This window comes from Hylobates moloch, unplaced genomic scaffold (genome assembly GCF_009828535.3).
Source record: "Hylobates moloch isolate HMO894 unplaced genomic scaffold, HMol_V3 SCAFFOLD_6, whole genome shotgun sequence".
Classification (NCBI taxonomy): Eukaryota; Metazoa; Chordata; class Mammalia; order Primates; family Hylobatidae; genus Hylobates; species Hylobates moloch.
Genome location: NW_026652281.1, coordinates 52,674,590 through 52,698,084, shown reverse-complemented (window position 1 = coordinate 52,698,084; position 23,495 = coordinate 52,674,590). Strand labels below are relative to the sequence as shown.

At 35.5% G+C, this 23,495-nt stretch overlaps 1 protein-coding gene across 2 annotated transcripts in view; it reads right to left on the bottom strand.

Moving 5' to 3' along the window:
* The window catches only part of SKIC3 (SKI3 subunit of superkiller complex), a 90,544-nt gene that overhangs the window by 61,744 nt on the left and 5,305 nt on the right, over positions 1–23,495 (bottom strand). For both annotated transcript variants that reach the window (XM_032156809.2, XM_032156810.2), the window contains exons 3-13: positions 22,348–22,502; positions 20,850–20,940; positions 16,392–16,535; positions 15,029–15,120; positions 14,522–14,597; positions 13,916–14,056; positions 10,299–10,397; positions 10,073–10,181; positions 3,340–3,480; positions 2,250–2,351; positions 1,262–1,401 (exon numbers count right to left, since the gene is read on the bottom strand). In XM_032156809.2, coding sequence (XP_032012700.1) covers positions 1,262–1,401; positions 2,250–2,351; positions 3,340–3,480; positions 10,073–10,181; positions 10,299–10,397; positions 13,916–14,056; positions 14,522–14,597; positions 15,029–15,120; positions 16,392–16,535; positions 20,850–20,939 — 1,134 coding nt within the window. In that variant the 5' untranslated portion in view covers position 20,940; positions 22,348–22,502. The remainder of the gene's footprint in view (positions 1–1,261; positions 1,402–2,249; positions 2,352–3,339; positions 3,481–10,072; positions 10,182–10,298; positions 10,398–13,915; positions 14,057–14,521; positions 14,598–15,028; positions 15,121–16,391; positions 16,536–20,849; positions 20,941–22,347; positions 22,503–23,495) is intronic.

The following is a 23,495-nucleotide window of genomic DNA, read 5'->3' as shown; positions in this document are numbered from 1 at the left end:
GTAGCCATTAACCCTTGATGCCTAGATCTATTAATTCACTGAGGATTGCAAAATGGTGATTTTCTGTCATTTTCTCTTATGAGACAGAATACTTCGACAAAGGCAAATTTCTCCTACCTTCATTATTTCATTATCCTGAGGAATGATTCAGATAGAAAAGGCAGGATAAATGCCTTTATTCTTCATAGTTGGGTTCTTAGCATCCCCCCCAAACATTTGTTTTCTTGAGGACATTTGCTGAGTTTTCTGAATCATCATGAACACATGGATTTAAAATATCTGATGTGTTTCAACATACCACATTAGTAATGCCCACTTTAGCCAGTAAGAATCTCTTTATGCTAGCTCTTGAGCCCTTTTGCAGTCTGAGCCCTTTTATAGTTTCTTGCTTTCTAGCATGACAAGGTGTTCTTGGTTCATCTTGCACATTTTCTATCTCAGAACTGGACTCTGCTAGTTCTCCAAAATAGCAGTCATTTGTTTTTTTGTGAAAACATTATTTGAAAAACCTTTATAAAGCATTCACACAAAACACATTATTGGTGGGATGGCAAAAAGAAAACAAGAAAATATTAATTGTTGAAGGATGCTGACAACAGTTCTGATTTTAAAGAAACATTATGAAATACAAAGCCCTTTGAAATATATAAAACTGATTTAAAAACTCAATTTTAATTTTAGACCAGTAATAGTCCTTACCTGACAAAAATCTTTAGGGCATAATGCTATAATTCATAATTTACCAGTTATAGTTTTTTTCAGTATGGAATTTCAAATTGCTTTAACTCAAAACACTAAGAAATCGGTTTCATTATGAAATATCAACCTTTCTTTGAATGAAGCAAATAAACATTCTCTACCATGAAGCTAATAGTGTCCTTAATATTCTTGTCAAATCTGCAGAACACTTCCTGAAGGAAAAAATTTGGAATCTCAAATTAATAATAATCAAGTAGTAATAACCTAAGCAAGTAATAATAATCAAGTAGTAATAACCTAAGCAAAAAGAAGAAAGGAGAATGAGGTCTAGAACTAAAGAAATAGTCTTATATAATGAGTACTGTAAGTCCTTAATCAAAAAGCAAACAAATAACTTTAGAAGTTCCCAAATGTATGAATGACTTATAAAAGTGCAGATGTGGTGAATTCATACCTCTAACACGAAATCTGTGTAAGTAAATTTTGTGGTAGGCAGAGAATGGTTGTTGCCTGGTTGACTGGAACCTAACTAGAGTTGAAGAAAAAAACTTGAAAAGACTACCTGATCAAGCGTACGAATTGCTTCCTCTGAAGAGTCATAATCTGAGAGTTTAATCAAAGCCTCTGCTTTCAAACGAAGACAAAGATTCCTCTGATAAAGACTGTTACCAGACGCACCAAGATTATCTATGATCTTCAGAGCTGGCAAAATTAAGGGTATCCAAATGAAGACAGCCATATCACTTCTGTTTATTTTTTCTTTTTTAAGGATGACATATAATAAATTGCAGATACAATAAGCATAAATTTCCAAAACAATATACATGAAGAATAACTCAAAGCTAAATATAAATTCTTCCCTGACTTCCTTATGGAAAGACCTGAATTTAAAACAGAACATATCTGAATTTAAAACCTCTATCTTCACACAACATATAATAAAACTGAATATCCTAAAAAACGACAATGGCTATCTATATTTGCTAAACAATAAAGGTTAGCCCACAACCAAAGCACCTGTAACAAATATAAGAAATTAAGGATACTGGAAGGGGAAAGCAGCTGAATTAGAATGGACCAAGGTGAACTGTTTCTTAGTTACAGGGGGCAAGCTACCAGGTGGGTCAGAAATAGTGAACCACTTTCATGATTTCCTATTCCCCACCCCTCACCCTGTCACATTCAAATAGGCTCCAAGATGCCTAAGGTTTCCCCTCTCTATATCAGAGAAATTAAGAACTCATGTGTCTTCGACACACCAGAAACTTCCTTGTTACAAAGACAGAGGACCTCCACACCCAAGCCTAAACTGACTATGTCAATATTCCAAATGCAGGAAAATTTTGCTAAATATTCATTGTCAGTTTAAAAATAAACACACTAGTACACATGCATGCAGACTTTTATTTAACCTCATTGAAATTAAAATTGGCAATTTAAAATACAAAATATAGCATTTTGGTTTTTAAAATCACTATCTTTGTCCTTTAAGATAAAAACAAATAGGGTTGGTCACTCTTATGTGTCAACCCAGAAGGTATCAAAAATACCTTGACTGCATGAAAGAATAGCTTCTTTAGGTCTATGCATTTTGACTTGGGCTTCTGCCAGATGGTACCATCCACTTGTGCAGACAGGGCTTTCCTTTAACCCTAAAAGGATAAAAACAATCACAAAAAACAAGGTTTCTGTGACTACATAGATGAACAGCACTAATGCCTACTCTCCAAACCACTCCTCCCCTCTTCATCTCTCATATCTTATCAGTTGCAAAGTCACACTGATTCTCTGCCTCATTTCATTCCCCACCATACATTTTTCTCCATCTCCACGTCAGTTCAGAACCTCCATCATCTTTATCCCAAATCACTACAAGTGCTTGTCATCCACCCCAACGCATTCTTTACACTGTAGCTAGAGTATCTCTAAAAATACAAATCAGATTATAAAATTCCCCTGCTAAAAATATTTTACTGACTCCCCACTGTTGTCAGGATACTGTGCAAACTCCTTACCGAGGTCTTGCTAGGCCCTTCTACAATCTCACTTCTTGTCCCCTCCTGTACATACACTTCATTCTCAAACCCTGGTGAACTACCTGCAGTTCTCTGAACAACAGTTTTCCTCTTAGCTCAGGCTATTTCACAGATTCATCTCTGCCTAAAATGTTCTTCCCATTCCCTTCAACCACCTACCTGGCTTGTATTTACCATTCAGATCTATAATTTGAATGTAGGTTTTTCCAGAAACATCATACATAGTAAGATTAAGTTAAAGCCTAAGTTCCTAATGCATATATATCTACATGTCTGCCTTCCTCCCTCCCTCCCTCCCTCTCTCCCCCTCCCGATTTGCTTTTCACTTTGCTTTCTATCTTTTCTTTTCTTTTTTCTTCCTATATCGATATCCCTATTTTACAAATGAAAACACTGACACACAGTAAGTTTAACTCTTCTGAGGTCTTGAAATTAGTGATAAGCGGAGTCAGAGTTCAAACCTAAGCAGAGTTCAAGGTATGTAGGTACATTTTTTTCCCTTCTACCTTAGATAGACATTCCTTAAAGAAAGGCTCAAAGATAAATGCCTACTGACTGAATAATAATTATACTTCATGTTACATGACATATACTGTACATTTACCTTCTGTTAGGTTCCTAACAGCATCTTCATACTTTTTGTCTTGTAATGCTTTAATGCCTAAGCCAATGAGGCCTGGACCACTTTTTGAATCCATTTCCACTAATCTGCAACAATACTGCTGCCCTTCATCAGTAAGATTTCCTGGAATTAAAAGAAAAGGTTATTAGTATACATATATCGAGTTTCTAAATGCCCAAACCCATATTCTTAAATCTCAAAATCTGCCTTTATATTCTTATGCATCCTTCACCACATGCTGACTCCAGAAATTCAAAACTTAAATAGACCAGCAAATGCAGAAAATATTAACATTTAATTTAAATAATTATGCTTTTTCATCTTCTTAAATACTGGAAGTAGAAACCACTTTAGGATTTCAGACAAGAAACCTGCTACTTGCCAGTAGACTAAGCCACATAGCCTACTGCTTGCCAGCTGTAACAATTTGGTTGTTAAATGAAGGGGCCCTTGTCAAAGCAGAGAGTCTTCCTCAAGTTCTCTTCCTGGGCAACCATGCGCTGCTAGAGACATGGCAGTCAGATCCAGCGGACTCTTCCAGCATCCAAGGATCACAAGATAGGCGGGTTACTCATCACGACACTGCACAAAGACTTAGTCACATTCCTCTTAAGTTTACAAATTTACCAGTACATTTCCACATTTTTCTAAAACTATCTTTTTCTATATAAGTGAATTGTGACACTTATGAAATAGTCATCCAATGCCTACATTTATTTTATTTTCAAATTTATTTTGGTAAAATAGTTTAGAAAACATTATATATTTTGTAATATTTCCATTTTCCCCAATCTCAATCCCAGAAAAGCATAAAAACAAACAAAAATTTGTAATTTCTGTTTTAGAATAAATTGTGAATAGCATTCACAAGTTTAATAAATCATTTAATCACACAGGAGAATTCTTAAAAAGACAGACTAGGCCGGGTGCGGTGGCTCACGCCTGTAATCCCAGCACTTTGGGAGGCCGAGGCGGATGGATCACGAGGTCAGATCAAGACCATCTTGGCTAACACAGTGAAACCCCGTCTCTACTAAAAATACAAAAAATTAGCCGGGCGCCGTGGCGGGTGCCTGTAGTCCCAGCTACTCGGGAGACTAAGGCAAGAGAATGGCGTGAACCCGGGAGGGTGGAGCTTGCAGTGAGCCGAGATGGCGCCACCGCAGTCCGGCCTGGGCGAAAGAGTGAGACTCCGTAGCAAAAAAAAAAAAAAAAAAAAAAAAGACAGACAGACTACAACTTGAAGCAATAAATATGGGAAACAAAAAAAATTCCTGAAAAAAAAAGACCTGATGCTTTAATAACTATATAAAACATATAAGCCCAAACCACACGTAGAACCACTGTTTCAGTCACAGATGTCAAAGGTAAATTATTTGCATAATACTATGTAGCTCATATATTTCAAATTTTTGAAAACCATTTGCAAACCAAACCAATGTATAATCCATTAGTAATATGTAGTAATATGTTATATACTGATTTAGAAATCCAAGTTAGCACTGAAAATGAAAAGAATTCATAATGGCTAAAGAGTTAAAACTTCAGTATGTTTGGCAAAATATGAAAACAAATTGGAAGAAATACTACTTTGATTAGTAAGCCAGTGAAAAAGACACAAGCCTGCTACTATTATGCTTCCAGGCATGAACTTCCTTGTCAATATGTTCTCACCATAGCTTCCATAAATATGAATTCCAAAAATAGATATGCCTAGTTCCATACACCCTATATCCTCCCAAGAAAACTAGCAGCTTTTTCCCTTTTGATCCAGTGGTATTGTCTAAACTAGACATTGTCTGCACTATCAGAATCACTTGGAAGACTTGTTAAAACACAGTCTGCTGAGCCCTATCCCTCAAGTTTATGGTTCAGTAGGTCTGTTTAAGACCTAAGAATTTACATTTCTGAGAAGTTACCAGGTGATGCTGATGCTACTGGTCCAGAGATCATACTTAAAGACCACAGGTCTACAATATTTGCTAATACCATACACCACCTTTACTATTAGTCTTATAACATGTATATTCTGCCCTTATTGCCTCTGTGGCTAAATGGTAACCTCTGGAGAGTAGAGACCAGCATGGCATCTGATACATGGTAGGTGTTCATTAAATTTTGTGACAGTCCTTTAAAAATACCATTATGAACTGATGTTCAAAAAGGCTTAGTCTGTTAACAGCTGAAAATTACTATAAAAAATTTAAAATCTTCACCATCCTAAAAAAAAAAAAGCTACCAAACTCTTATCTTTTATCTCTACCCATTGAGTCTAAACACTCTGCCTCCATAGAAACATAATTTATGACAGACTACCTTGACTACATAAACTGCCTGTATTACAGGAAATATACCTGGGATGAAAATAGGAAAGAAAAATCATGCATCTCTCCAATGAACATCCGTATTTAGGGTAGCTTAAACAACACACAGGTAATCAAAGTGTGGGTTGGTACACGAAAATAGTTTCCAAAAGGCTGAGATGAACATAAACGACTTTTAAAACAAGGTAAACCTTCCTAACATATTTCCTTTGCTAAAGCCTGGGAGCATAACAATAAAAACAAAATAAGATTTGGGGAGACTATGTTCATGTTCGGCCCTGGGTAACAATTCTCTGCATATGACCAAGTGGCACTCAGAGGAATTTTCTATAGTGTTCCCAAAACTATCAACAGTAATAACAACACTAATGATCCTTGTGTAAAGAGACATGGAATATTTCAGCTTCAACTATCAATCCTTCTCTTCTTCATACTTACTCTTGTTGAGAATACTAGCTAAATAAATACCTTGGTGGAGGACAAAAACAGAGGAAATATAATTCATTGCTTTTGAATTCTATTCATTGCAAATGAATAGAAAATCATTTACTTATCTGCTCTTTTTAACATTTAAAGGATTCTAAGGTCCCACATTTAACAACTTTAAAACAGTCAGACAATATTATTTTTATTTCTCAAAAAAGCAAGCCAGATTTGGAGCTAATGAATGCTCAAATTCCAAGGGTAGAGGGCATTCTGCAGAGGTCCATGTTGGATGCTAAGTAGTAACTATGAAATTGTTTCTTAAAGTTTACTACAAAAAGTCAGTTTTTCTTAAAATTAATTTCTGACATCCCAAAAAAAGCTGATCAATACTATCTAACTTTTCTTTTAAATAAACTTAGCTTGAGAGGGGGAAAAAACATGTACAATTTGGTGGCATTCATATTTATTTTCACCTGGATTTTCTAATAGTTTTAAAGCACAAAATCTTAAACCAGCTCTTTTCTGCTTGAATATGAAGAACCAAGCTTTTTTATCCTCCCCCATTTCAGCAAAAAAGCAAAATAAGATAAATAAAAAAGTCATTTAGCATGGAAAAAAATTTCAACAGATGACAACTGTGAAAGCCAATCACTACTTGTTATATGAAGCTTTATAAACTGAGTCATTTTGAAAATGAATTTTCGATTCTCAACAGGCAAAGCAGGACAAAGGAGAATGAAATACATTTGTTCTCAGTGGAGGAGAACCCAGTGATTAACTGCTGTGAAGTAGCAAATTCTGTACATACTGAAGTACTTTGTGGGAGGGCGGCTCAGACTTCAGAGACCTTACAGATTCTCAGAAGTTCTCAATACACTGAAAGTCGGGTTTAGAAGAGCAGTAAAAAGAAAAAAGCATAGATTCCTATTGTCCTACATTAACTATTGAACTTCCACCTCAAGAATATTACTTTAACTTGAAATGTACCTAAACCTAAATTGCTCAATTCCACAAATTCCTGCAACCAACAATTCAGAAGGGAAAGAACTCTTCCCTGGTTTTACCATATCTGTAAATATCCACATATACTCTCTTTTTGCTGTGATACAGACCTTCTTTTCTTTCCATTCTACATAATACAAATCTAGAACCTTATTCAAAAAATGATTTTTTTCATTTGAACCAAGACACTTTCTAATCAATCAGTATAATCCCTTCACTATCTCTTTATCAGAGCACTTTGTCAACCACCGAATTTATGTGCAAAACTCTGTAGACTATTTGTTGATCCTATTTTTTTCTATTATTTTGTAGGCATTTTAGAATATAAGGACAACTCTACATTATAGGTACATTTATGCTTATTGAGAAAGCATTCCATCAGTCCTCAAAAATAATTTTCAAAGTATTCACTGTGTCATTTGGCATGTGAGCAAGGCAAGACTGAGGTAATAGTGCAAACCATAAATAGCTGAATAGGAAATAAAGAGAAAAGAGTGAACACCAGCCATTAATTTTTCAATAACAACAGTAACAGCAGAATAGAGAAAAAGAATTGGTATCAGGGGCCATACAATAAAGAAAATCAGCCTACTTATCTTTGGAACACACTGAGTCTTATATTAAAATTGGAAGGATCTGGGTGATTTTGGAACTAAGCTTCCTATCAGGAAAAAAAAAAATCACAAGACTTCATAAGCATGCTCCTTGTGCTTGGTGTACCTCATCCTCCTCAGCTTCAGTGCAACACTCATAATGTTAACTAACTAACCTACTAACTCTTTCTTCTTACACCACTCCTGCCAGGCAGCTATTGCAGTTCTTCTCCCACCCCTCTAAAAGCTTACTATCCCCTCTGCGGGCTTCACTTGCTCATCCTACTACCTAATGCACTTAGTCAAGTCCACTTTCCTTTGTATACCTGCTTTTTCCTATTCTTTCCCCATCACTGTAATCTAAGCTCTAATTCAATCACTTTCATTTAAAAAGATAGCCTTAATAAAAAGCCTCATAATCATAAACTCAGTTGGCTCAATCTGTCAAGACAGACCATAATAATCTCACTTCTGAAATGCTCTTTCCCTGTCGTCTGTGTTGCTTCTCGTCAGAGTCCACCTTCTTCTCTGACCTCATCCCTTCTCTTCCTCCACTTACTCCCTCTCTTTTTCATCTCTTTCCCTCCAAGCCAGCCAGCATTGCCCAAAGTACAGTTCTCAGTATTTTTCCCTTTAGTCCTCCTCTGATGGCAACCATTCCACGTCATTTTCACCTACATGCAAATGACTTCCAAACCATATGTCTACCCTTAGTATTGATCTCTCATCTGCAAACCACTGATGGGCATCTCCCATTAACTGTCCCATTAACATCTCCTCTCAATAACCTACATTTCATACAAATCATCATGCCATATTGGGCCAACTTTTCACGAGAGGTGAAAGTTAAAATTGATTTTTGCCTCTCTTTCCCTCTAGGAAATCACTTTCATTTTTTCATTCATCTGTTCCTTTCTATCTTCACTATCATACTCCTCGTTCATTCAAATCTAGTGTCACTTAGTCTACTGGAGCTAGTCCACCTTCTGTACAATCTGTCCTGCACACCATGTTAGTTTAAGACTTTATACTCCACTCACTATGCTTTTTATGTTCTCTTTCTTCTTATGGTAGTAAAAAGTACTCTCCTAAGTCTATCTTTGACTCAGTTAAAGTAAGGCAAAGGGCATCTGCTTCTACCAAAACCAGAGCTGAAGGTAACAGTATTTTTTTATTCAGACACCAGGAAAAAAAAAAAAAAGTAAAAGAGGACTTTAAAGGAGAGTTAAAATGAGGAGAACTGAGATAGGTGCAATGATCATTTTCTACCAAGGAATTTTCCTTCACAGTTATCTTTAGCAGTAGTTTTCAACCCTTTTTTCACTATGACACATGTGAGGGTCATTCACATACAAAGCATTCTCATGTATATACTCATTTAGCAACAAAGTGAAAAAAATTAAATGGATTAGTAAAGCTCTGCAATAAGTGACAATCACTACCACACTGGTGTATGTACTAATATTTCTATTTCAGTGACTGACTTCTGTGAACTTGTTCACCTCAAGAGAATACAGGCATGAAATTCAGGTTATTTAAAAAAAAAAAAAATCTATTCAGCACAGATACTGACCAAAAGGAAAGAGGCTGGTGGAAAAACCAATACAGCCAACCTCTTGTAAACTGGTGGAATACCAGCCCTGGACACAAGACATCCATAGCTACAGGTTTGCCAACTCCCAGCAAGCTAGTTGTCATCACTTCTCTCTTCCTCCCAAACAAAGTACATGAAGATACAAGAGCATGAAGTATACACAGAGACAAATTCTCCCACTTGAATATGCTCTATTTCATTAAAAAAGGAGATTCAGGAGTTTAATTACTTTATAATATTACAATATTCATAACAGTGTTCTTATGACACTGTGACATAACATCAACACTGAGGCAGCTAAACTTTCCAAAAATCCTTTCTGTGATATTCATAGCTCTGTGTAATATAGCCTGACCTATTTAGCCAAAATATATCTTAGTTATTTCTTCCACTATAGCAAGCAAACCTATTTTACCATTCCTAAAAAATGCACCTAGCTCCACATCTCTGCTCATGCCAGCTGGAATACATTTCCCCTACTCCTGTTTATCTAGTATCTATAAAAAATTCAAGACCCCCTCCAATTCCCACCATTAAAAAGATTTCACTGATCAACAATAAATCTGGCAACTCATAATTCTTCTGTATTACTGTACTTTCCTACATTTATTAGCCTTTTCATGTACACAAAGACGACACATTATACTCCTTTTTATGTCCAGAAACACAGAAACAACACCTTAAACATGGCAGACACTAAAACATTTTTTGATTAATAACATCACTCATATAATCACACACCTCTAGGACACACACTATAATAAGGAAGAAATTACCTGATTCAATTAAATGCAAACAAAGCACTTCTAATGGATACTGTACAGTAGGATAGATGTTTATCATTCCTTCACAGGCCTTCTTCAATCTAGCAGTCTCATGAGGAAACTTGAAAATATAAAAGCAAAATACACTATATTCTAGTAGTAGTAAAATGTATTTATGAACACTTTGCTAATTAGAAATACATACAAGTCACATTAGAGATTTAAAAAATCAACTTACTTTGGATAAACTCTGAATGAAATGCCTATAAAGTACTTGGTGATCTTCACTAGGAATCTTATCTGATAATCCCAGTGCATTCTCAAAAGCAGTTAAAAGCTGAAACAAATAAAAAAGCTATCATCTGTATCATACTTAAATGACAAATGATTAAATGTATAAGACTCTCTTACACAAACTACACCTTCAATCAACTGCAAATGTATTCTACAGTCTGACCCTGACAACTTCAATGAGGAAAAACATGTATTTGTAAGTTTTGGAATGCATTCTAACTCCAACTGGCCAGCAAACTGCACTCAACTGGTAAGTAACAACTATAATTAACAACATTAATTTAACAAAACGCACTTCCAAGTGCCTGCTGTCTCCTACAAAGTAGTCAACCAGAGTATAGTCTTATATGCTAGTATAGCTGCTACTGCTCACATATCATTTTTAAAACAATTCTGAAATCACTAGCACGTTCTTTGAAATATCTTCAATGATAGCAAATCTTCAACCTTTAAAAAACCATTATAAAGTTGGGTGATACTTTTGGTAAAAGAAAAGCAGAGATATGACTGAACTGTTATGAAATCACTTCTCTTATGCAATATTAGCTGACTCTGAAGAACATTCCATCACCTCTCTTATGCAGTATTAACTGGCTTTGAAGGCCAACAGGCCTTCTAAATATGTCAATATGTCTTGAATAAGAACAGTAATACTAGAATCCAAGGCAAGTGGTATAAAGCACTTCATACCACTCAGTTGGCTACACGTTCTACTTTAAAATGAATACTCATCACTTAATACCAAAAAGCCATAATGTAGTTCAATATCTCAAATTTTCTTTGGAAAGTATGGTATAAAATCTACATAAATAAGTAAAATTTTGCTGCCCTGATAAAGTTAACAATCTTACAAAGAAGGAACATAGCTCAAAACAGTCTAGCATAAAAGATTTTTAAAAACAGTAATAAAATTATTCCAAATGAAAAATCTGTAATACATTTTTTTCTAAATACTCAGTATTCAAAGTAACAATAAATACTACCATCCTTTTATCTATTACTAACAGTTAGAAATCAATTCTTAAAATCATAAGTACAATTAATTCTCTGTCATGGAGGAGGGTAGGATAGACCATCCAAAAAGTTATTTTACTTATTTTGGAATGTGTTTGATATTCTGGTAACCTACACTATTTTAAGGAAAATAATGAAGTTATATTATGATATTATACAATTTAAGAGAAACTGCTAAGCTACCTAATTTTGTCACTGCTCAATTTTTTCCACAACTGAATCTATGCACAGATAAATCATGTTATCACACACAAAAAAGAAATCTTATTCTCATATTTTTATCCCCAGCTCTTAGGACACTGCCTGACATAATAGGTAGTCAATAAATATTTTCTGAATAAACAAATCAATGAGTGAACAAAGGAATATATATAAAAAGAAATGAACTTCCTATCCTATATAGAGTCTATATTTGTTTATTTAAAAATTCCACTCAATTTAACAAGTGTACATTAAGTAGCTATTTACTATAATAAGAAATTAAGTTGACTTTTAAAGTTACAAATAAAAAAAGGAGAATGATAGATATATTTTCCAAATGTAGTTCAAAACCAAATTTTTTTTAGTCTTTCAAAAATTCTTTTCAATTACTTTAAAATCTGCACAATAAAGACTTTTTTTCTAGGTGAAAAATAATAAATATAAATATACTAAATACTAAATTTACTCTAAATACTAAATATAAATACTCTAAACAGTGGAATTGTTAAACCTCAAAGTAATTCAGTACTCAGTCAGAAGGGTAAAGAAACACACCTTTAAAGGTATAACTTTTTAGACATCATAAGCAGTTTTGTGAAAGCCAATTCAGTTTCTTTTTTACAGTGATTAAGTTACTGATGTATTGCAGATTCTTATGAACACAAGAGAATGAAATTTTGATACCATGAGTACCAATTCCATTCCATCCAGACTCTGTATGAGACTACAGGCCAATAATTCTGACTTTATCTAGAAGAGCCTCTATGAATTTAAAATTGTACATTTACAAAATACCTAGTCTAATATACAATTCTTTTTTTTTTTTTGAGCATCCATTGAATCATCATTGAATGTCCTATTTCCAATGTAATTCATGGACTAATATCCAGAATCTGTAAGGAACTTAAACAAATTAGCAAGAAAAAAAAACAACAATCCCATCAAAAAGTTGGCTAAGGACATCAATAGAAAATTCTCAAAAGATACACAAACGGCTGACAAACATATGAAAAAATGCTCAACATCACTAATGATCAGGGAAATACAAATCAAAACCACAATGCGATACCACCTTACTCCTCCAAGAATGACCATAATCAAAAAATAAAAAAAATAGATGTTGGTGTGGATGCAGTAAAAATGAAACACTTCTACACTGCTGGTGGGAGTATAAACTAGTACAACCATTATGGAAAACAGTGTGGAGACTCCTTAAAGAACTAAAAGTAGGCTGGGCTCAGTGGCTCACCCCTGTAATCCCAACACTTTGGGAGGCTGAAGTGGGCGGGTCACTTGAGGTCAGGAGTTTGAGATCAGCCTGGCCAACATGGTGAAACCCCATCTGTACTGAAAATACAAAAATTAGCCAGGCATCGTGGCACATGCCTGTAATCCCAGCTACTTGTGAGGCTGAGGCAGGAGAATTGCTTGAACCTAGGAGGCAGAGGTTGTGGTGGGCCGAGATTGTACCACTGCACTCCAGCCTGGGTGACAGAGTGACACTCTGCCTCAAAAAAAAAAAGAACTAAAAGTAGAACTACCATTTGATCCAGCAATCCCTCTACTAGGTATCTATCCAGAGGAAAAGAAGTCATTATACAAAAAAGATACTTGCACATGCATGTTTATAGCGGCACAAGTCACAACTGCAAAAATACAGAACTAGCCCAAATGCCCATCAATCAATGAGTGGATAAAGAAATTGTGATATATGTATATGTACACACAGACACACACAAACACACACAATGGAATACTACTCAGCTATAAAAAGGAATGAATTAATGGCATTCGCAGCAACCTAGATGGAACTGGAGACTATGATACCAAGTGAAGTAACTCAGGAATGAAAAACCAAACATCATATGTTCTCACTTATAAGTGAACATATGATAAGAACATTGTATATTCTCACTCTAAGCTATGAGGACACAAAGGCATAAGGATAATACAATGGTCTTTGGGAACCTGGGGGAGGGTGAGGGATAAAAGACTATAAATTGGGTTCAGTGTACACTACTCGGGTGATGGATGCACCAAAATCTCACAAATCACTACTAAAGAACTTACTCATGGCCAAATACCACCTCTTCCTCAAAAACCTATGAAAATTAAAAATTAAAAAAACTCCATAAAAAGAAACAAACCCAATAAAAAATGAGCAAAGATGTGAACACACACTTCACCAAAGAAAATATACAGGTGCAAATAAACACATGAAAAGATGCTCAACATTACTAGGGAAATGAAAATTAAAATGACAATGATCAATTATGTTTCCATTTTCTAAATTCAATTAAATGATCAATTTTCATGAACAAACTTGAAGAATAAATGAGTCAATACCAATTGCTGAGTTTCATTATTCTGGTCCTCTGTACTTTCAGCCAGGAACTGAGTCAATTTTCTCCATAGTTGATGAAGCTCTTGGTTGTCTGCACCTTCTTCTTGCCGTGTTTTTATCAACTTGTGCCATGTTCGAGCCACCTATTAAAGAAGGAGATTTTAAATTATTTTGTCCAAAATGTAAAAATGCCAATAAAAATGTAAAATCTGCAAATAAGAACATTTTTAATCTGTTAATATATAAAAATAGCAAAAGCATAGAACCCCATCTATTTTATTTTATTTTTTGAGACGGAGTTTCACTCATTTCCCAGGCTGGAATGCAATGGCACAATCTCAGCTTACCACAACCTCCGCCTCCTGGGTTGAAGCGATTCTCCTGCCTCAGCCTCCTGAGTAGCTGGGATTACAGGCATGTGCCACCATGCACAGCTAATGTTGTATTTTTAGTAGAGACAGGGTTTCTCCATGTTGGTCTTGCTGGTTTCGAACTCTGACCTCAGGTGATCTGCCCGCCTCAGCCTCCCAAAGTGGTGGGATCATAGGTGTGAGTCACCGTGCCCAGCCCATCTATTATTAAAAGAAGCCATCAAATCATTCACCAACCTCTAGGTGTTTCTTTTCTTGGTAATATAGATCCACAAGTTTCTTGCTGACATCACACCACTTCTGTTTGTCAACACTTAGAACAAAACAAAACACACACACACAAAAGGATTTTGAATCTGATTAATAAAAATAACCAAGGACTTAAAACACTAAAATTTAAGTATTCCAATAATAATTTCAGGTACTATTTTAAATTAGAACATATCTTCTTTCATACTACAGTAAAATTTTCTAAAATGAGCTCCTCATAAAAAAGAAAAGGTTTAAGAAATATTATCTTCTATTATATTGACTGAAAATAATATCAAAGTTCCAAAATTAGTCAATCCTCTTACTAGTAGTGTTTTGATTCTATTTAAATCACAAAAGATTCTGTGACAAACGTTTGAAAGAAAAAAGCTTCCCAATTCCCAGTAAATGCTGGAATACCTCTACATGATTTTTAATCAGCTTATTAAAATTCAAGCTTTGAAAGAAACTGGCCTTTCCTCATACATTTCTTACCTTTCATAAAGATCCAGGAGCTTTTGGTAAACACCAGGTAAGTCATCCTTAGCATTTATGGGATTATATTTCTCATACAAGTTTGCTAACCCCTAAAAGAAGAAGTACTCATGATTATTCTTTTTCCTAAAACATTTGCTGTTCTCACACTCATTTATTTTGCTAAATAATATGATAATCTATAAAGATTATTTCTGAAAAAGGATTATTATAATTTACAAATGAAATGATCTGTCTGGGATTTGCCTCTAAATATAATAGCTGGGGGTCGGAGGGCACAGGTAAAGTGGATATTGTTGAGTATGGGTGACAGGAATAAAGAGGTATACCATTCCTTTTTCTTTTGAAAATTCATTTGAAGTGCTTCACAATAATAAACACTTTTAATGCCTATTCTACAATCTTACCATCTAAGATTACTATATGATACTATTTTTTTTAAATTTCAGCATGTGATTTAAAGTGTTTTATTGTGATATCATTGACATATAAAAATTGTATGTTTTTAAGGTGTACAACTTGATGTTTTGATATATGTATTCACTGTGAAATGACCACCATAATCAAGCTAACTAGCATAAGCATGCTACGTAGTTACCATTGGTGGCGGGGGAGGCAAGGGAGAGGTGAGAAGATTTAATTTTAAGATCTATGTGACACTACTTTTATGATATGATCAAACAAAAAAAATCAAGTAGTCTGTGAAAATTGTCATTTTTGCTTTCAAGAACGATCAGATATCCTAAACCACTCAGTCCCTTATAAAAGCAGCAATTTCTCTAAGTGTGTTACAAGATATCCTCAAGTTCTTATTCACATGAACCTGAGACAAACAGGTTCACACTCTCCAGGGCCTACTACATCATATTAATCAGTTTCAAAGGTGTGATTGAGATACCAAACAAAGTTATTAAATGTGAAAAAGTTGGAGAATCTAAGTAAAAACATTAAGGCCACTAAGTAAGAAAAAAGAATTTAACTTGCACTCAAAGATAGAAACATTAACATTTTTATATTATTTTATTTTTAGGAAACATTAAAAAACATTTCTTTTACCTCAGGTAAGCATAAAGAGTAATATTGTGGATAAGTCTTTTATATGCACATATAACTAAGGTAGAGATTTATATTTGACTGCTCACATTAGAAATAATCCATTAGGTAGGATGTTAAATAGTGTTAAACAACATCCTTTGCACCACTTTTTTTCTAAACTAACTTTTAGGTTTAGAAAACCCACAAATTTAAATTTTTTCTTACATAGGGCAAATGCAGGTTTACATGCTTAATGTTGAAACCTGTATTTTGAAAAATGCAAAAAAAAATCCATTCCCATAATACAGAAAAAAAAATTTCTACATACCTGCCAAGCTAGTAATTGGTCTGGCTCTAATTCAGCAGCTTTTTTATAAGCACTCTGGGCCTGATCAGGTTGTTCTAGTTCAGCTGCAGCAACACCAATAAAAACCCAGGCATTATAGTTATTTTTCTCTTGTTTTAACACTGTCTGATTTAAAAAAAAATTAAAAGAGCAGGTCAGTAAATTTTGGAAACAAATGAACTAACAGTAACAGAAAGTCTACTATGAGTCAGGAAATCTGTATCTACCACTAACAGAGCAAACTTCAGAATGCCATTTAACCTATCTGGTTTCAATTTCCTCAGGGGAAGGAGTTGGACTGTATGAGTGACCATAATGGCTTTGAAATAACAGATGGTTTTTTTAAAGCTGCCCAAGTGATACTGACACCTCTACCAAATGCCTCCCCATGCTCTTTGAGAATACTGGGTATAAAAAGAACAATAACTACTCAATCATCCTGCCTGCCTCCATACTGCTACTGGTCAAACTCAAAAAGCTATTCTCCATCTCATTTCACTTAATCTAACTCTCATATTTTCCTTCACCATGATAGTTTCCCCATATTAGACACATGGATTTTTCTCGAGATTATAGACTAGGAAACTAGACTCACCCCAGTGTGATTATACCAAATATGTTCAAAATAAATAGTGCAATGAATGTTTAAACAACACCTGCCAACTGGAATAAAAATTATATGTAGAGATAATTGCTCTCAGAAATAACAGCTACTTGCTAAGGTAAAATAAAATAGCTTGAAGCAGTTAGCAAGTATGTTCTAGGGAAAGAAAAACAAAACAAGTAGCTAAAATGAAATTAGCCTCTTAAGGTTTTACATTATTCTAGAGAAAATAAGAACACTTCCATGAGTTAAGCCAGTCATATTATTAGACTTGAGTGCATCCACATAACACTTCTAATAATCTGTCCCTAATATGCAGTACAAGCTGCATTCTATCTGTGAACACACTGATTACACAAATTGGGTCATTCTTGTCACCTAAGTCAGAGTAAAGGGAGCACCAGGGGAAAAGGTACTCAGGCCTCATAGCACCTGCTCCAAGATTTAAATTTTCCAAAAGCCCAGCTGCTGAGAGGGTCTGCTGTAACCCTAAGACCAGTTTTCCGCAGTAGCTGCCATGACTCTAAGTCTAGTTATACCTACCATTGTCACTCACCAATCAAAGCCTGCCAGCTCCCAAAAGCTTCTCTAGTACCTGTGAGCTTTCTTTCAAATACATAACATTTTTCTTTCCAATAAAATGGCCAAACCTCTCTTTGTTCTTCAGACATACAAAAGACCACTTAGCCTGTGTGTGTAGGCCCCAAATTGCAATTCTTGCTTCCCAAAATAAAATTCAATTTAAATATTCGTTTCTCTATTTATTTTGACAACAACATAATAATGCTGCCTCCTAACAAATCACAACAATGATGTAACTACCAAAGTTAAGCTCTAAACACTGGGGACTTATTAATGCTTATGTTCCCAACACCAGGTACAATGGCTGGCACTTAACTGCTGAACAAAATGCCATACTCAACCAGCAATTAGTTAAGTACCGACTATCTGCCTGATGACCAGGTTTTCAGAATCCAAAACGGATGTTTAAGAAAATAATTATCAACAATGTGGTGAAAGCAGGTATGAGATTCTGAAAGAACACAGAGAAAAAAGTACCGAACTCTGCACAAACTGGAGAAGGCTTCCCTGAAGGGATACTCATACCATGTGATAAAGCACCACAGGCAGACAAGGTGATGAACAGACAAAACCACAGCAAATGCAACATTCCTTTACTCAAAAACTCATTTAGTCTCAACCAATACTCTGGGTTACTACACATTAGTAATCAGGCATTTATAACTGATTAGCTATCCATTTGCATTTTCTAATTGGGTCTCTCTAGTATAAATTATTAACTATTTGGTGGAATTCATATCTGAATTTTGCAGAAAGCCTACAGAAAGAAGACAGCTATGGTGGTGCTGTATATAATTGAAACGTGCATCAATTAGATAAACCTAGTGCTGAAGGAAACAGTCCTTCTTCCCTTCTTGTATTCCATCCACAACCTGTCCCCACTTGGAACACACTACCCACCTTCTTCTATATCAAGATTAATACTATCGGCCGGGCACAGTGGCTCACGCTTGTAATCCCAGCACTTTGGGAGGCCGAGGCGGGCGGATCACGAGGTCAGGAGATCGAGACCACGGTGAAACCCCGTCTCTACTAAAAAAAATACAAAAAATTAGCCGGGCGTGGAGGCGAGCGCCTGTAGTCCCAGCTACTCGGAGAGGCTGAGGCAGGAGAATGGCGTGAACCCGGGAGGCGGAGCTTGCAGTGAGCCGAGATTGCGCCACTGCACTCCAGCCTGGGTGACAGAGAGAGACTCCGTCTCAAAAAAAAAAAAGATTAATACTATCATGGCCTTGCATACCTGCTGGGCTCCATCAGTCACCACCAGAAACCTAAACCTCACAAGGGTATCCTTTACCTGTTTACTCCTTAGACTCATCCTCATATTGCCATGTATACTGCCCAGTCTTGCCCAATTCCCTCCCTACCACTCTCCTAAATTCTTCATTGTGCCCTCTGGAACTCCCAATCTGGGTCAGCCAAGTTCCTTCCATATTTTTAACCTTTCTTTTAACCATACCAAGTTCTGCCTCAATGAAAACATGGCTAATTCCCCTATACATCCTACAGATTGCAGATGACTTCTTTTACAGCTCGCATGCCACAGGACTAGAAGGTGAGAAACGGCTTCTCCTTGCTCACACTGTCACCTACAGTCCTCTACTGCTCCTTCCTCCTTCAGCAACCCCACTACCTTTGAAGCTCAGGCCATCCAACTATACTACTAAAAATAGCCTTCTTGTTGCTACAATCTACCAACTTCCTAGCTCCCCTTTCCTTCAGTGAAAATTCTGTATCCTTCTTTTCCACCTCAGTGCCTGTATTCATTCTAACATTCATGTTGATATCCCGTTGAACACTCTGGCCTCTCAGTTGTGTGACCTCCACACTACTCACCCATCCAAAATCTGAATTTCCAGCACAGTACTATTCTGCTCCTCTCTTACCGTCCCAGTTCAATTACTGTAGTGGTCCCATGGTAACAAATCTTTATAACCTTTGGTTTCTCTAATTTTTTCTATCCTAACCCCTTTTTCCATTGCCTATCAACCCACTTCTCATTTCTAATTCCTCTTTACCCAGCTTAGACTCCGGGGCTCACCACTGTCATCACTCCCTTGTCATGTCTTTCCTTTGCATGTCTTTCCTCTCATTTTTCTCTCCATCCATACTTGAACCCCATCATGCCCATCTCCAAACGTGAGAAGCTGAATACAAAGAGAAAAACTACAGCGGAGTTCACTAATTTCACTTTAATAGCTTGAAACTTCAAATGGGCAATCACTAGGGCCTGCTAATCTTTCCAATCCTTACTAGCAAGTTTCTTTTCCCACCATGAAAAAAAAAAAGACAAAGAAAGAAACTATTTCATACCTTCTGTTATCTCAAACCTCCTAACCAAATCTTCTCCCAGTCTCATCTTACACTTCGCCAAGAAAATAGAAGCCATTAGAGAAGAAAGCTTTTCCCACCACCAAATCTACAAGCCCAACACTGTATGGATGGGCACCTATCTTCTCTCCTGTTAAGATGAAAGAAGGATTAAAGGGCTCCCTCAAGCGCTCAAAAATTCATTTAGTCTCAACCAATATTCTGGGTTACTACACATTAGTAATCAGGCATTTATAACTGATTAGCTATCCATTTGCATTTTCTAATTGGGTCTCTCTAGTATAAATTATTAACTATTTGGTGGAATTCATATCTGAATTTTGCAGAAAGCTTACAGAAGGAAGACAGCTATGGTGGTGCTGTATATAATTGAAACGTGCATCAATTAGATAAACCTAGTGCTGAAGGAAACAGTCCTTCTTCCCTCCCTGGGGGAGACAGGTGAGAGATCCCAGTGTGTCTCTCACCTACTGATGACTTCACTCCTACCACTATCCTCTGTCTCTCCCCCAAGTCCAATTTCTCCCTCTGAATGGAAACATACCCATCAGCATAAAAATAAGCTTTATAATCTTGGTCCTCTCATCCACAAACCAAATAGAAAAAGAACACTAACATGCCATTTAACAATGAAAACTTTAAGATACAGTAGCATTCCACGATACAACCATCAAAAGACATTTATGGGATATTCAGGTTTTAAGAACTTGGTTTTGGTAAGTTACCAATACAGAGAAAATTAAGTTTGGCAGAGGTAGTTTATCCTGCTAACTGGAGGTTAAAAGTCCAACCATGCTAATGGTTCTACTAAATGGCCTTACCACTTCTGTTGTTTGGACAGGAAATAATTCAGGTATTACAAATCAACAATGTTTATAAATAGGTAACATACTTTCATTGTGGAAGAAAAAAATACTGGTTACCTTACAGTGTTTCAAAGCTTCTTTGTATTCTTTGTTTCTGATTGCATCTCTAGCACTTTTTAGAGCAGTCTTCACTTCCTTGCTGGACATTCTGTCAAGGCAGAAAGCCTGAGTGAATCTACAGTAATACCTACCCAACCGTAAAGGTTCCAACAAACTTAGCCATCTGAATAAGGGAACCTGGAAAAGGAAAAGACTCCTTCTCTCTGGAACAGTCTTCCCTCTAGAATATACACAGTTTATTCCTTCACCTCTTCAGATCTGTACTCAAATGTCACTTCCTCAATGAAACCTTCCTTTGACATGCTATTTAACATTTTAATCTTGCTATCCCCCTACTCTCAACAACCCAGTATTTCCTGAACCCCTACCATTGCTTTATTTTTCTTGAAAGCATTTGTCACATTTAATATACTATATATTCTACTTATTTATCCTATTTATTTTCTGGGTCCCAACCCCACAAGAATGTAAGTTCCATGCAGGCAAGAATTTTTTTTTTCACTGCCACATCCCCAGGACCTAGTATCTTAAATTATAGATGATCAATTAATAAGTGTTGAAATTCAGTTATATTTTATTTACATTCGTTCTCTATATATTGTGGCTAAAATACAAATGATCTTGTTGATCAGGACTCAAAACATACCAATCTCAATCCAACTCTCCCACTCGATACAAAGCAAGATCCAGTAAAATAAGCCCAAGTCACAGATAAAACACTAACACAAATAATTTCAGTGACTGTGATATGAAAGTTTAAGAAAGCATTGTTTTAATGCTAGTTTCTGTGAAACATTAATCAAGATATTAACTTTCTTCACAATAAGGATTAATGTAGGATTATTACCTGTACTTTCTCTAAAGAAAAACAATGTTTAAACTTGAATGAAAGCAATGGATAATGCAAAAGGGTTGTACACTAATTTCAGCCATAAAAAGATATTTTAATTAGTAGAGAAAATATTTCTTCATTTAATCTTAAGATATATTAATTTTAAATAAATTAGCATATTTTAAGATTACACAACTTATTCTGGCTTATCTGTAAACAAGTCTAATTCAGTCATAATTCAATGTTAAAAAAAAGAAACACTTGTATTTTCTGTCAGCTCCTCTAATCTCACAGAAAGGTAAAACAAAGCTGGGGTAAATATTAAGTATTTATAGGCTTCAGATGCTCAAGGGAGTAAAATGTACCAAAAAGATGAATCACTGACATGGTACACTGACAGTCCTTTATATCCAAAGAAGAAGCTAACACAGAAGTATGAGACCAAAGCAGTTTGAGAAGTTAGATATATATTTTTTAATCTTTTTGACTTAAAAAATGTTAGGATTCAAAATAATAGAAAAATTAAGATACCATAAAATCAATTTATCTACAGCTAGAACCAGATTCCCTAAATAGGCAGATAAGTAACTTTTTTGCCTAGTTACAATAATTATATAATTTAAAGCGCCATATTTCATATGTTCTTGCTTTAGAAATGACTACCTTATCTGAAATTATCTTGGTATATATTTATAGGTGAAAGCTTCAGAATGTTTTTGTGTAGTTTGCAAATCTTGATTGGAGTAGGTAACAAATTTCAATGCTGATTTCACAATTTTCTCAAACCAGTTTCCTTTGGTTAAAAAAAAACCTGCAGACTAAAAAGAAGAAAATAACATCAAGGATGATGACAACTGATCTAGATCAATAAAAAGAGACAAAAAGAGACACTCAAGTAAAAAAATCAAAAGATGTCCAAGTTGAAAAGGAACAAAAACAGTCTCAAATTAAAAACAAACAGAAGACCACAACCATTACATAAGGAGGAAGTTCACCATCTCTTCTATCACCCAACATTCATGAGGGTATGTATACAAACAAGGTAGAACCAACCACTACTAAACTACATGCAGCCCCCAAGCTATTTGCTGTGCATGATATAAAAAATATATAAAGAATATAATCTAAATCAAGAGAAAGACTTAAGACATATAAGTCATTCAATAATCAAATGCTAAACTAAGGGTAATGAGTGGAAGTGCAATAGGAATTTAGAGAAGGAAAGGTGTGTGGTGTGATGTTATTAATGGCTTCTATTAATAGAAGATGACAAGACTTAAGAATGGAGCGAAGAAGGAAAATTGCTCTACTCAGAGGCAAATGCATTAGCAAAGTGAGAGAAGTGGGAATGAGTTGTGGCAAGTATAGGAAACAGTGAGAAAGCCAGGCTGAGTGGATCAGAAGGGACTTATTAAAGAGAAGAAAATTAGGTTGGGTAGGTAAATAGAGCCTCAGATTACAGATCCTGAAAGTCAAACAGACAAGTGTGAAGTTAAATACAGCAGCAAATAGGAAGCCATTAGGAATTTTTAAGTAGGTTGCTTTTAAAGACCACTATATAGAAACAAACACCATTTTTCTCTTGGTAATCAATTCTAATATTAAATATCCTTCAGTATCGGTATGTCTCCATATGTAATTACAATTCTTCATGCTACAATGGAACCCTCTACTCTCTTCCAATTCCTTCTTCATTTGATGCAACATTTAACACAATACGCTAGCACTGAGGTCCTCTCTCACTCATGCATACACACATATATGTAGGTAAGTTTCAGAAGGTTAATTTTTAAAAAAACAAAATAATCTGC